This window comes from Ixodes scapularis, unplaced genomic scaffold, assembly GCF_016920785.2.
Source record: "Ixodes scapularis isolate PalLabHiFi unplaced genomic scaffold, ASM1692078v2 PGA_scaffold7__128_contigs__length_106722199, whole genome shotgun sequence".
Classification (NCBI taxonomy): Eukaryota; Metazoa; Arthropoda; class Arachnida; order Ixodida; family Ixodidae; genus Ixodes; species Ixodes scapularis.
In genome coordinates this window covers 35,396,287-35,410,062 of record NW_024609882.1, presented here as the reverse complement: position 1 = coordinate 35,410,062, position 13,776 = coordinate 35,396,287, and the positions used below count along the sequence as shown (strand labels likewise).

The window sequence follows — 13,776 nt, the reverse complement described above, 5'->3', positions numbered from 1 at the left end:
ATAGGATAAACCGATTTGAAATATGGCCATGCCTGTATTCATCTTTAAAACACTACTGCTAGAAATGGTACACCCATCACATGTACAAATGTGTAGGTTAGACTCTAAAAAGAAAAACACAGCAGCTAGGAAATGTAACTCGCTCAATACAGATCCACCCAAAAAAGAGTCAGTCCTGAACGCTGGCTTCACACATCCACTAATTATTAAGTTGACACTGAATGAAAAAAATTAGTGTTGTGAGCTGCCTTATTTGAACACGAATGCCACGGAGTACCGCAAACAGCTTGTAATGGTTTTCAAACCATCGTAATGACAGTGGTGTGAAACATGGTTGACATTTCATGCGAATGGTTGGCAACCTTTCACAATTTGTTGGGGCAAAAACAAGCATTCAACTAGTCAAGTCTAAAAACAAAACAGAAACATATTTTTTTTTTTTTTTTCTTTTGCAGCTTCAATCATTTCAAAGATAGACAATGAGCCTACATACCGATCACCGGCGTTGGATTCGTGTCCCATCAGTTATGGTTCAACACTTGAGATTAAATCATTACATGCAAATGCACCGAGAGATTAAAACTTTGTCGTCATTTTCACCTTTATAGGCAGGGTTTAGCTTTCTTGGTGTTCATCAAAGGAGGGCGAGAATTGCCCGCCAAGTTTTTTCGTAAACTTGGTTTGAATTGATGTACGCCAAAATGGCAACCATCTAATACCCCACCTAGATGTGTTTGGACATTTGTGTTTGTCCTTTGTCCCTCTTGTTCCCTTTCTCTAGGGTTCATTATCATTCTTGTCCAGCTCGCTTGCACCTTTGCATTATCAATCTAATACCTATTTAAAAAAGATTATATTTTGGAATTTATTTCCATTGCTTAAACAGAGTGGAGGGATGTTTTAAATTTAAATAAATAAATACGTCAGGAAATAGGAAGGAAGGACAGGGGGGGGGTCTAGTTTTTTGTGTTGCATTTTGATAAAAAATTTTAAATAAAAAAACTATCACATAGATGTGTGAGCCTAGCCTATTTCTAGAGCTTTTGCTCACTTTGACGGCAGCATTCAATTGCCTTTATCAGTTTAAAGTAACTCCCGTTTATGATGTGCCCATCACATGATTCGTGTTAGAGCAGCTCTTTTAAAATGGAACGACGTTGAAGTGCAACATTAGGACGCTGAACTAAGTGGTGCCAAGTTCGGTTCGGCAGACAAGCTACGACATCCTAAAGCAGCTTCGTTCCTTACAAACGAAGGTTTGTTCGTTAACAAGTGATATTCTGCACGGATAAGCTTAGGAACCACCGCACGAGATGCACTTCAACAACAATTTAGAGCCTCCCTAGTTTAAACCACGCATGTTGAACCCGACCCTGGAACTCTAGCTTCTGAAGGCTTTGATTTGTACAAACTCATCTACTGCATTCATTTGCGTAATAATGACACCCTCAAGACATCATTTCTAGAACAGGCATTCAATGCAATCACTTTCAAGAAGTGCTGCTTCCGACTGGTCATGTTTGTTAAACATGGTACTAAACATCTTGACTATTCCAGTCTTGAGTATGTGTGCCAAGAGAATGTTCTATACAGAATATATAACAGAAAGGAGCCCATCCCGTTGAGTGACAGGAATTAGAAAGTATACTATACACATAAACGTGCTCTTTTGTAACACGCTCAAGTGAAGCAATTAATGATTTCTAGTTCCTTATGATACCATGGACGTGCCTGATAGTGAAAAAATTGTGGGTATTAACAAACCACCATCAATATAGGTACCGAGAAATAGACTAATCATCTCTTCGGCGATATAGAAACACAGAAAAGCGTTGAATATAGTAATGAAAGTAAATGTTAAAAGAACAACCGCTCGCAGATTTTGGTCAAAATGAACACCGAAAACGTGGAACCTCGGACTTCTTGACAGATTTTTGACTCTGGGAAATCCGAATCTATTTTCTTCCCCATTCAGTTTTTTTAGGGAGGCTTTTGCGTGCAGAGACTTTGCCCTCCAACTTTGAATGTAGCTTCGGTTCAACAAGTTTCAAGTTGAACCACCGCAAAAAAAAAAAAAATGTTGAATGGGGAAAGTATCTTGGGTAACTGCAGTACACACAATACACAAAGAGATAACTGCGTACACACCCACAAGACACACAAGTGAATGGCAAACAAGAACAAGACATTCACCAAAAGAAAAGAGGGAGCACAAAGAGTGAATCTTGGCGTTTTGAGGAGACAGACTAATTTTCGCATTCCTGCTGAAACTGCAGTTGAAAATCGCAATCGTTTTAAAGTTTGCTTCTTTTGGCCATTCACATTTATTTATTATAGTACCTCGTGACGTCAAGACTTCTGACGTGCAAAAGCTGTTGCTAGGGTCGCCGAGGAATTCCCGGGTCCTGCGCCTACACTGCCCGGAACTAGCAAACGAACACGTGTGCACAACAGAACAGCACATAAAGGCGTAACAACCTCGCAGCCAGGCGGCACCGACCGCATAAACAGGCACCGATGCGCGTTACAACCATGTAGCAGCACAACATCGCTGAGAAGCAAAGGAGGGAACGGAGAAGAGGGCATCAAAGGGGGAGTATTAGGAGGACTCGCGGGGGAGTAACAAGAAGTGGAACGGGATCGACTCGCCAAGTCGGTGCTACCGCCGCCGTTCTCCCTTCTGCGTGCGTTTGCGCTCTTTGTCCTTGCGATCCTGCTGCTGCTGCTTTTGCTTCTCTCGGTTCAGCTTGTCCTGCGCCTTCTTGCGTTCGTGCTCTTGTTTGCTCAGCTCACGCTTCTCCTTCTCGGCATGCGCGACAGTCTCGGCGTTGGTGTTGCGCGCCAGCACTTGGGGTTGGCATCGAGTCAAGGAAGGAAGGGACGGCCAAGCGGAAGGCAGGCGACGACGATGGACAGCGACTCTTGGCAAACCGTCGCGCATGAGTTTGGTACCCCAACCAGAACTTTAAACTTGAGAATTTCGAGGCGGAAAAGGAGCTGGTTTGCTTTTCAACGTAAAAAAAGGTGGTCAGGACTGCAGAACATGGTCCAATTTAGGGGGTATTACATGCTAAACCAAAGGGGGCCAGCTGGCACGAACCAGCGGAGGACCGAGGATTAATTTCGACCGCCTAAAGATCTTTCGATGTGCAACCAAACTCTCGGTAAAATGGCGCCTTCTCTGTCAGACTGCGGGCAACTCGGCTGGGATGCGAACCCGCCACCTGGGCATCCGTAGGCGACGCTTTGCCTCGTAGCCACCGGGTACCATTACGGAACTCAGGTCTGCAGCCACGTATTTCGAACTGGCTAGCAGTGGCCTGCCTAATAATTAACACAGCCACTACAATCGCCACCGTCGGTGATTGAAGTAGGGCTAAAAGGTGACAGAGGACGGAAACCTCAATTCCGAAAAGTACCATACATCTTTAAAGGCAGACACGTGTCAAGCTTTGTTGCAATGAACATAGGTGGCATTGCTAGTATCAAGATGGCAAACTGCTACCCACCTAAAGGCAAAGGTGCATTTTGATTTCGTCTTGACATTTGTAAACATAATTCATCTGAAGGCGTGAAGTCGGTGACCTAGCTGCAAGGAGTAACACAAGCACTGCAAAAGGATACATTTGGGAGCATAATGCTCCTTGTGTGGGGCTCCTGTGGAGGCAGCTGCAGAGACAGCCTCTGGCACCGCTGCAGCTTTCGGAACTGGGCTCGACTCCCTAAATGAAATATTGGATTATAGTGGCTTTCCTTTTGTTTATATCCGAGTCGCTGCATGCTACAAGAATATTGCGCTCAAGTTCCATTGCCTGCACTGGCTTCTCAGCTGGCTGCCAGCAATCGCACAGTGAAAACAATACAACGAGGAAAGCTCGGTTATTCTTGTGTAGCGAGTCTTGTTTGTCAGTATTAATATCATCTGAACAAACATCTAACAATACTGAGGTAGGCCCAACTTAGCAGTAATGCAAAAACAGAGCGATTTCCGTACTGCCAGTGCCACACGGCAGGCATTTGTGGGAATACCGAGCAAGAGATGACGGCACGATTAGAGTAAGTAAGAGAACTTCCTGCAGCAGCGGGCATACACAGTGTTTCGGAAAGTGCTACGATATGTGGCACCGCATAGAGCAGCCACTGTCTGCAAGTGACAGTCATTAAAGTTTGGCGTAGTACATTTTGGCAGGTGAACACGATCATGTGGAAAGAAGAGCCAATGAAAGTAAACACAGCTACTACACAACACTGTTCGAGCTTACTATTTGCCTCATTCTTATGCTTCTATGCTAAAGTCAGCTTGATAGGGGGAATACTTGCTTGCAGCAGATAAATCACCAGCGTGGCAGACAAAGCCACGTCAGTGCAAGCTACCTGCTGTTCTTTGGTTCTTAGTACAGTCAGTCTTTCACTATGCTTCTGGTCATGAAACTTCTCCGTGTCGCTATAAGAAAGCTTGCTGTGCGACTGCGCGTGGCACTATACTCCGTTTCACCTTATGTTGTACCGCTGCGAGGGCTAGAAGCGTGAGCTCATAGCGTTGGCAGCTGCTCTTAACTCAAGAGAGCTTGTGCCGCTGAGATGTGCTCCAGAGCAAGGAGCTCGCACTTGTAGCCTTTCCTGCAATACATCGTAAGGTGAGACAGAGTATAGTGTCGACAAGGGGGCTAAGAACCGCCAATCTAGCTAACACTGCTGGAAGTCCGGCAACCAGAAAGTGGAATCAAAATTTCTAACCCACTTTGAATAAGCCACCAATAGATTGCAGTGATGCGTCATAGCACTGACAGCATTTCTCGTTTGTTTATGCATCTACAACTGTGTACACTCGGTCACTGATCAAACTTCCCTTTCTGCTACAATCTCTAATATAATACCAATCTTCATTTCTTCCTCCTGCCTCAAAGTGAATTCTCACTACCGCTATCGTCGTCAAATTAAGCACTGCCAGGAAAGCCATCAAGTAGAGGAGCTACGAACCCGTACATTCAATTGCCTGGCTCTTTTTTGCTCGCAAAACATTGTTTTGTTCTAAGACAAACAAGAAAAGCTTGTATATGTTAGTTATGATTTTAGAGACTTATAAAGAATGATTGGTGCCCGCATAAAGTGACGAAATACGGGCTTAACAAAATATCGGTGAGCGGGAAATTGTTTTTCGAAAACTACTCGTCATCGTGAGTTTGAGGCGGCTCACTGAGAGCGGGTTGGCGGCCAAACGAAAATGCCCCCGTCTGGAACAGCGGCACCTCTCGTAGGCAGTGTCTGACCCTGTACCAAACTTTGGCCAAAGTTTGGTACAGGGTCACTAATACAGTCCAGGTCAACCTAAAGTTCGCCATGCGGTGCAAGAAGTCTCGCAGCTGCTAATTTCAATTGCAAAGCCATAACAAAAAAACAAAAAAAATTAGGCAGAGCTAAGAACGACTGCTGCGATCATGTCTTGCATGTCACGTTATGTGGCACCGTACCGGCCGCCATTGCTGCTGTTCTCATAACTTCTGCAGCATAAATTTGGCACCACTGAATTTGTTCTTCTTGCAAGCCTTGCCGAGAAGAATAAATTCGATGGTTCAAATGTATACCGCAGAAAGTACTGCCACGATCAATATGAGTGTGAACACCGCTCCGTGTGGCCCCTGGTACTATCAGTGCCCCCTGTCAATTGCTCCGCAAAGTACAAACGCGTTTTGCGGACAAGACGCAACGTCTCCAGCGATCGTTGCACCACTCTGCACTTCCGGATCGTCTGCCAGCGAAGAACGGTCGGCAGAACCGCAAAACTGTTGACAAATGAACACGAGCATTTTTTTGCTAGGAATATGCGCTAGCAAATATAGTTTCTATATATCTATATATATTTCTTTTTGTAGGGTAACTTTTTTTTAGGAAGCTTTAGGATTGTTTTTATGATCCTGATAACAACACCGGATACTATGCTGACACCTTTGCACATGCATCACGGAGGTATCAGGACAATCTACTAAAACTGCCTAATATTTACTTTTGTGCGAGTTTTGCAAAAGCGAAGGACCACAAATCTGCACTAAAAAGAAGTTAGCGTGGTGCAAGCGTAAACAATTTTTCGCTCCCTGGAACCGTAAAAGCAACATGACACAACATGAATCAATTGCAAACTTTCCTGCAGCAAGTTCGGAGTCGCTTCGAGTTATTACTGTGAAATAACTAATAAACCACTTTGCAGGTCGAATGAATGTTACGAATGCTTGCCTCGTCGGGTACGCACGAGAGGTGTGTGCACAAACGACACCCCTTGCATCTAAGCTTTATGGAGCGTTCGACAGAGGGCATTGATAGTACTACGGGCCACACGGTGTAGTGTCCACACTCATATTGGGTACTTTAAGCCCGTGCTCCGGAGGGTGAGAGTTTTGCGCTTCGTTCACTAAACGGACAGGAGAGCCGTCCAAGACTGACACTTGAGCGTGCTCTTCGTGCAGCGAGTATTTCTTGAAGCACGAGTGACTACTTTGCGCTCCGTGACGTCACGTTCACGAGTAAAATGGCTGCACTGACAGAAACATTGTCGAGACAGAGGGCACAGTGGACCGCTGCTGCTTTACAGTTGAATAGTGCATAATATAGCAGGTAAAAACAATTTGATTTGAAAGTCAAGACAGTAATGAGCATTCCAGGAAAGGTTTGTTTGAGCATCTCGCCTGAAAACGAATCCAACTATCGAACGGTAGTGTGCCGATAGCAGACCGACAGAAACATTGCCAAGATGAAAAAACAGGACCACTGCCCTTTCTAGAATGCTTAGCACAGCGAAAATCAAAATACTTAGATTGGAAAGCCAAAACATCAGTTAGCGTTGCGGAAAAGGTTTGTGCATGCATCTTGCCTGAAAACAAATTGACATGATACCTATTGAATGACGGTGTGCCGGTATCAGCGAAGCACATCGACAGATTCTTTGCCGTGCTGCAAGACGGAACCATGGAACATCTGAGAAGTTTGACAGTTTCCTGCGTCGACAAGCGAGTTCAAGGATGTTGTCTTTCATTTAAATCTGAACAACATGCGTGGTCTAATCGATTGGTCAAGGTAACTTTCCACATATGTGCTCGAAGTAAGTCTTCAAAGCTTTCAGGACCATGAAAATATTCGTAGAAACTTCCTAACGTCACCGTCTTTTTTACTTTACTCTGCTGCTCCACAACAGACTTAATGAATTTATCTTCGAAATAATTTCGGCGTCTGCCACCCATATCCACGAGATGCTTAACCACGCGGTCGAAAGTGACTCATGCGGCTAGTCGACAGTTTTGGTGTGTCACGCTCCTGTATGCTATGTTCCGTTTAGTCGCTACGCTCGGAGTATGAAAGTTGGAGCGTCGGAGAAGGAGTAAAGGAGCGCGGACTTAACGCTCCCAATGATCGCGATAGTACGGGCACAGGAGCGTGGTACGGAGCGATGGCGGCTGATGCGACACCAATGCAAGCCATGTATCCATAAGTAACTCCTTGAGACTTACTCCTCTCCATCGGAAACCTCGGCGTACTGGGCAAGTATGGCCTGCCGTAACTTTTGTTCTTCGACGGTCACGCTTTTTTCTGGAACCACCGACTTGGCCTGTTCCTCCATGAGACTCACTAGCTTCGCTTCGACGTTGTACTTCCCTGGGAAGAAAAAATAAATAAAACGCGCAGACATTTTGTGAGTAAGAACCAGCGACGCTAAGCAAAATAAACATCGGAGTTCACAAACTGACGATCGCGTTACCTTCGTCGTCCACCCGAACATCCCCTTCCGCTGGGCTCTGGGTGTACGCAGACCATTTGCTGAAGATTTCATCCTTAACCTCCGATATTCCGTCCTCCTGCGGAAGAGTAACGAATAAAAAGGTCTACAAATCGGCGAGGCACCCGGCAACAAACCACACAGCTTTTTCAGCCAACATGAGACAGTGGTTCGCCGAAAATGGGTTTTCTTACGCAAACTTCGCTAAGGATGCCTTGGAGGGCCTCGGACTTCTCTTCCTCCGTCTCGGTTCCTTCGAGGATGCCTGTGATGTAGCTTCCGAACACGTCGGGGTCAATACTGAGCGCGCGTAACTTGTCAGCAAGCCACAGTTCGAAATCACCACAGAGAGCCGCCATGCTGATTGCCCTGGAGCTGTCGTGTCAGTGTTGCCTACCGAAGGTACCAACGACGCCAGACCGTTCCAAAATCTAGCATTACAAAAATAGGTAGGTGGAGTGTTCAGAGATTACTCGCGGCACTCGCCTTACAAGGTTTACGACTCTCAGACGACCCCATTAATTTTGTCGTATCTCCCTGGATATTTTATAGAATACGCCAGTATTTTAACCATAGAGTTATTACAATAAACGCTAGAGGCTCAGCTGGCGCTAGTGTCTATGGGACTTCCGGTTGCAAGTTGAAGCAGACAGCATGCAGTCTGCTTTTCCAGCCTTCCTGTGTATTCCTATGGGAAAACGCGCGCGAATTTTGTCTCGTCGCCAGAAAACAACATTAATAACTTTTGTTATTTCGGTTGTACCGGGTAGTATGTACCTTTATTAATATTGTGAAAGTGTAATAGGTTTAGTTACAGCATTTTTTTCTTTACCGCTGAACGATGTTAAACATCGCTATATTTTAGGCCCAAACCTCTGTTCCATGGCAGGTATGTAGAAACGAGCTACGATTCTAAGCAAAATAACGATCGAAAGGAATGTAGAGTGTGTTCAAAGTTCGCCAGCATTCCGCTGGTGCTTATATATTGCTAATATGCCTGTCCTCTTACTATATGAAAATGACCCCGTCGTGCACCTCTACAAGCGGTTACAAAAAAAAAAAAAAAAAAAAACGTTTGAAACGTAAAGAATAAAGTACGTGGGCTACGAAAGGTGTGTTTTCTTATTATCTCCTATGTTGGGCAGTCTTTATCGCGCACCTGTCCTCTGGCTTCCCCCTATTTGCAAAGATTTGGAGCGTGCGGGTGATGATTTGAACCCAGAACAAGCATCTTCGCACATATTCATGAGCAGAAAGAATAAAGCAGTACTTATTTACTGCAAATCGGACTATATTACGTGACTTTCAACTTATTTTGATCGTCTGCAAGCACAAGGAGTTACTTACCCAGTGTTACTGCGTAGTTCTTGCCGTCTCTCTTGGTTTTCCACATGTCGTTCGTTCTTTTGGCACGTATTTCCCCATGCTGGAAAGCGTCGACGCCGTGTTCGCGCTAACAGTGTCCGACAGTGCACATAAATACACGTACGAAGCGGTTTTAACACCGTTTTTAATGCCGCGAATTTCAAATAAAAATGCTGTAACTGGCCAATTATTTCGTCTGCGTGACTGAGAAATGTTACAATGTGTCTAGTACGTACAAATTATTCGTGATATTTGCTCTTATAATCGAGCGCAGAGAGAAAATGCACTCGCTTTTTCCCATAGAAATGCATTACCGGAAGTCAATTTCTGACTGCATGCTGTCTGCTTCAATTTGCAACAGCACACTAGCGCCAGCTGAGCCTCTAGCGTTTATTGTAATAACTCTATGATTTTAACATTCTGTTTGTAACAGCAATCCTTTAAGGGGCACTGACACCCCAAAGGTCATATTTATTTTTATTGTCTAAAACGATGCAAGTTGCAGTCATAGACACGCAAAAAAAACCGCATCGCGAAAAAAAATTTTCCCGCGCGCGCGCGCGCCTTTTTATTTTGGGCGTTTGATTTTCCCGCCTCTCGCCTCCTCGCTTCTTTTGATCGGTGACGTCAAAAATCAGGAAATTTAGAAGCTTTGTAGGCGACATCTCTAGAACATTTAATTACGGCAATCCTAAAACATGTTTTTTAACGATATTGCGAACGCACTACGGCCCTTCTTTTTGAAATACCAAAAATCGGGAGTTCGTTGTGGTGTCGTCTCCTGGATTTGTATCCTCCAACGGAAAACAGGCGACACCGCTCAAAACCGGTCCGCGCCGCCGCTCACTCCTTTCCTCCTCGCTTTGGGTCGCCATGGCAACAGCAGGGAGTGGTGAAAGGAAGTCGACTCTCAGGTCTCCTCAATTTTTGACGTCAAGGCACCGGCGCCGATCGCGCGGGAACTTCGAATTCGGCATTTGGAAATTGTTTTTTTACTTCACGAATACTGAATTCCCAAGTCTCAAATTTTGTGGGTAATGTCCCGGCATCGTTTTCAATCGTTTCGGATAATAAAAAAAAATATGATTTTGATGTGTCAGTGCCCCTTTTAATTATCATCGATCCTCGTCAGCAGCATATCCAAGTGTACTCTGGGAGGGAACCTCCGTCCATTTCCCCGCTAAATTTAATGGGAAAACAGACTTTACGTGACCTGACACCATTGTATCACGCGACACCACGAGTTGACCTTGGATTCGACAACCTCACGTCATGTGAGCACCAATTCTATTTCTTCGCTAAGTCTAGCGTAAAGATAGACGCCACGCGACGTGGTCACGTGACGTGACATTATGGCGTCAAGCCGTGGTGTCACGCCACGACCGGTTGAATCTTCTGATCAAATTTGAACGTTCGCTCCATAGTCAATTTTTCTTATCAACCGCGATAGCATTTTTACGGCCACCGAACCATGATATCACCTGCGTCCGTTCGACATGGCGCGATAGCTCAATTCAGCAGGAAGAGTTTCCCCGCTAAATTTAGCGGCGGAACCTGAACTTTTGCATAATTGACGCACTGTCACGCCATGTGACATTACGCCACCACCATCGCGTCGTTACACTGTGATGTCACGTGACACTTCGTCCCATGACGTGGTTAGTGACGTCATCAGAATGACATGGTCACGGGACATTATCCACATGACCATGTCATTTGATGTCATATCACTGACACAAGAATGTGACACTGTGACGTAGTTCAACACAAACTATGTGACGTCACTGTGTCCGTCATATCACTTACCACTACGACATGACACCGTTTGGTTACGTGCCACTCTGTGACACTGGAACGTCATGTGAAACCAAGACGAGACACCGTGACCAGGTGACTTCACCGTGTCACACAACCACAATTTCTTAATTCGTTTTTTTTTTTTTCATTTTTTCATGATTAGTACACGGTTGAGTTGATTTCCCTTACCACATTTCCTCCAACATGGCTTTCCATGTTTATTTTACTCCCTCGTCCGCAGAGACATTTTGCAAAACGTGCTGCGCACAACGTAGCGCCGAAAGGAATTCTGGGAACTGACTGTAGAAGACGACGCAGAATTACTTCGCAAATGTAATGTTACTTGAATTTCAATTACTTTACACCGAAAGTAGTTAATTATACAATTATAATTCCTTGCGCACAACCCACTTCAATGATGTTGATAATATAGGATTTTCGGGACTGCAATCACTGGCGTACCTAGGGGTGACGGCGCCCATAGCAAATAGGTAGTTTTTTGGGTTTTTTTGTCTTTTTTTTTGCACTTTTAATGCTAATAATAAGAATTTTATATAAAAAAAGTCCTGCGTTTATACCAAGGTGGACTTGCTGTGTCACCGCATATTCATACCATTGCATGCATTGTGCTGAACACACACATAAGAAAGATACCAAACAAGATAAGCTCCTGTCAATCACCTCGTAATCCTTGCTGGCACATATATTTTGCGGCAAAAGAAAAAAATACACCTTAAAAATCTGAGGCATACTTGTTATATTTCGTGATGGGGCCAATCCGACATCGTCTAAAGCGCGCCATCATGGTGTTCGTCATTTTTCTGTACTTGTTCAATCATCGCTGAACCATGTCATAAACAGAAAAGGCCCACTGGCTTGCACTTTTGACGCTTAGACTTTAGGCTTTGACGAAACAAAATTGACATGTAAATCGCGAAGACGCTTAGACTATTGACATAGCATCAGCAGTAGATAGCTCTTTAGGTTTCCGACATTTTATTTGACACATTAGAGCAGTGGTTCTCAAATGAGGGTCCGCGAAGCCCTACCTCATCAGTCAAGCAAAGCAATAAAACTTGTATTTTTTCAGGTCGAGGAGAAATGTTTAAATTTTCGGGCGAGTTTTCTCGTGTGCATTTCAATACGAGAGGTGTATATCACACTAGTTCTTAGTTATATTTATTTATTAAATCATTATTATATTTAACCTACACGTTTTCTCTCCTCTCACCACGCACGGGGTCCTCCATTATCTTGGGAGATCCAAATAAGGTCCGCGAAACATCGATGGTTGCGAACCATTGCATTAGAGTATTCATGTTCGATCCTAACTCAGGGCTTCCTCCTCGGGGACTCGTCGGCCCTGCGCCTCCGCCTCCGCCAACACCCCCTTCCTCCTTGTCTAACCGTTCAAGATTAAAAAAAAAAAAAAAAAAATAGCGTTATTTTTTAATTGCAACTCAAAGTAAAAGTGAATTTGAAATGATCTGATAGGAGCTAGAAGTTAAAAATCTAAATTATACTGGAAATGACCTTGTCTAGTTTTCAAAAGCCTTCGATCGTATTAATCATAAAACTCTCCTTCAAAAACTAGAATGGAGGTGGTGGAGCGTGTTGGTTTCTAATTTACGATAAGGAAAGAGGGACAGTGAAGGCAAACAGACAAGACAGGCTTTCTGTCTTGTCTCTGTCTTCAATGTCCCTTTTTCCTTATCGTAAATCAAGAACTAGAACTTTAGGATATTCGTGGAATAGCCCTGAAAATACTCGAGAGTTACTTAAATTTTTGCTTTCTAAGTGTTGTAATAAATTGCCAGCGCTCCGAGTCTAGAAAACTTAATGCAGGTGTTCCACAAGGCAGTATTTTAGGGCCTCTTTTATTTAACCTGTATAAGCAAACTTTGGCGATGAAGCAAACATGGCGACTGATGCAGATGATGCTAGTATATATTTTGCAGGGTCCGATATTTCCGACATTATGAAGACAGATAATACATCTCTAGGAAAACTTTATACGTGGACTGTCCTGAACTCGTCAGTGATAAATAGTAATAAAACGGAAGCTGTTGTTTTCAGGTCCAAGGGGGTAACAAAATTAGCTGAAATCAGCTTTTCTCTTTAGACTCACGTGGTAAAGAAATTGTGCAGAATGTCAAATTTCTTGGTGTTATGTTTAATGAATACATGCGATGGAATGAAACAGTTCAGATTATAGCGAAAAAAACTATCGAAGGTGGTAGGTATAATATATAAGCATAGAACAACCGTACCCCAGTCTGTACTAGGACCATCTTTATAACTCTTTATTCTACTCTTATTTAAATTGTTGTTTCTTGGTATTGGGAAATGCAACCTCTGCAAATATTCATCGTTTTCATAATCTTCAGAAAAAAGTAATTCGTATTTTTTGTGTAATGAAGCACATGACAGCCACACGGCACCGTCATTCAATAAATTAGGAATTGTTTCAATCACTTCTTTCTCTTTCTTTCCTTCACTCACGAAACACCTCGTATGCCATCCGCCGTGCCGACGCCTGGACGGTCCCGCGCTTGAGAACAAACTACGGAAATCATATGGTTAGATACCAACTATCCAAATTGTTAAACTATTTTTATCGCGGAATATTACGATTTAAAACTGTTTCAACAAACGCATACTATCTTTACGATTTTCATTGAGCACTCTTGAGAGCGGTTTTGTTTTGAGTGCCTCTTCTGCTGTTGCTGTTGAGGGAGGAGAGGGCACTGTCGAACAGTTTTCAGCTGTTTTTTTTCCCTCCTCCGGGTCCTCCCTCTCTTCTTGCATGAAGGGGAATAAAGAAACTTGAAACTTGAAAACTACACGAA

The 13,776-nt window shown here is 43.9% G+C and overlaps 2 protein-coding genes across 2 annotated transcripts in view; both read right to left on the bottom strand.

Moving 5' to 3' along the window:
- The window catches only part of LOC8026196 (adenylate cyclase type 8), a 295,086-nt gene that overhangs the window by 79,727 nt on the left and 201,583 nt on the right, over positions 1 to 13,776 (bottom strand). The gene's annotated exons all lie outside the window — the stretch shown is intronic.
- On the bottom strand, positions 2,540 to 8,156 carry LOC121833090 (coiled-coil domain-containing protein 43-like). Its single transcript, XM_042286167.1, has 5 exons — positions 7,960 to 8,156; positions 7,748 to 7,844; positions 7,500 to 7,644; positions 3,625 to 3,722; positions 2,540 to 2,847 (listed from the first exon to the last, which is right to left on the bottom strand). The coding sequence occupies exons 1-5, from the start codon at positions 8,122 to 8,124 to the stop codon at positions 2,660 to 2,662; spliced, it is 693 nt and encodes a 230-aa protein (XP_042142101.1). The 5' UTR covers positions 8,125 to 8,156; the 3' UTR covers positions 2,540 to 2,659.

Coding starts and splice junctions, on each gene's coding strand:
- LOC121833090 (XM_042286167.1), bottom strand. CDS start 8,124: ATGGCGGCTCTCTGTGGTGATTTCGAACTGTGGCTTGCTGACAAGTTA. Junction 7,845..7,959: donor GCATCCTTAGCGAAGTTTGC/GTAAGAAAACCC, acceptor ACTCTTCCGCAG/GAGGACGGAATATCGGAGGT. Junction 7,645..7,747: donor TGTTCGGGTGGACGACGAAG/GTAACGCGATCG, acceptor TTTTCTTCCCAG/GGAAGTACAACGTCGAAGCG.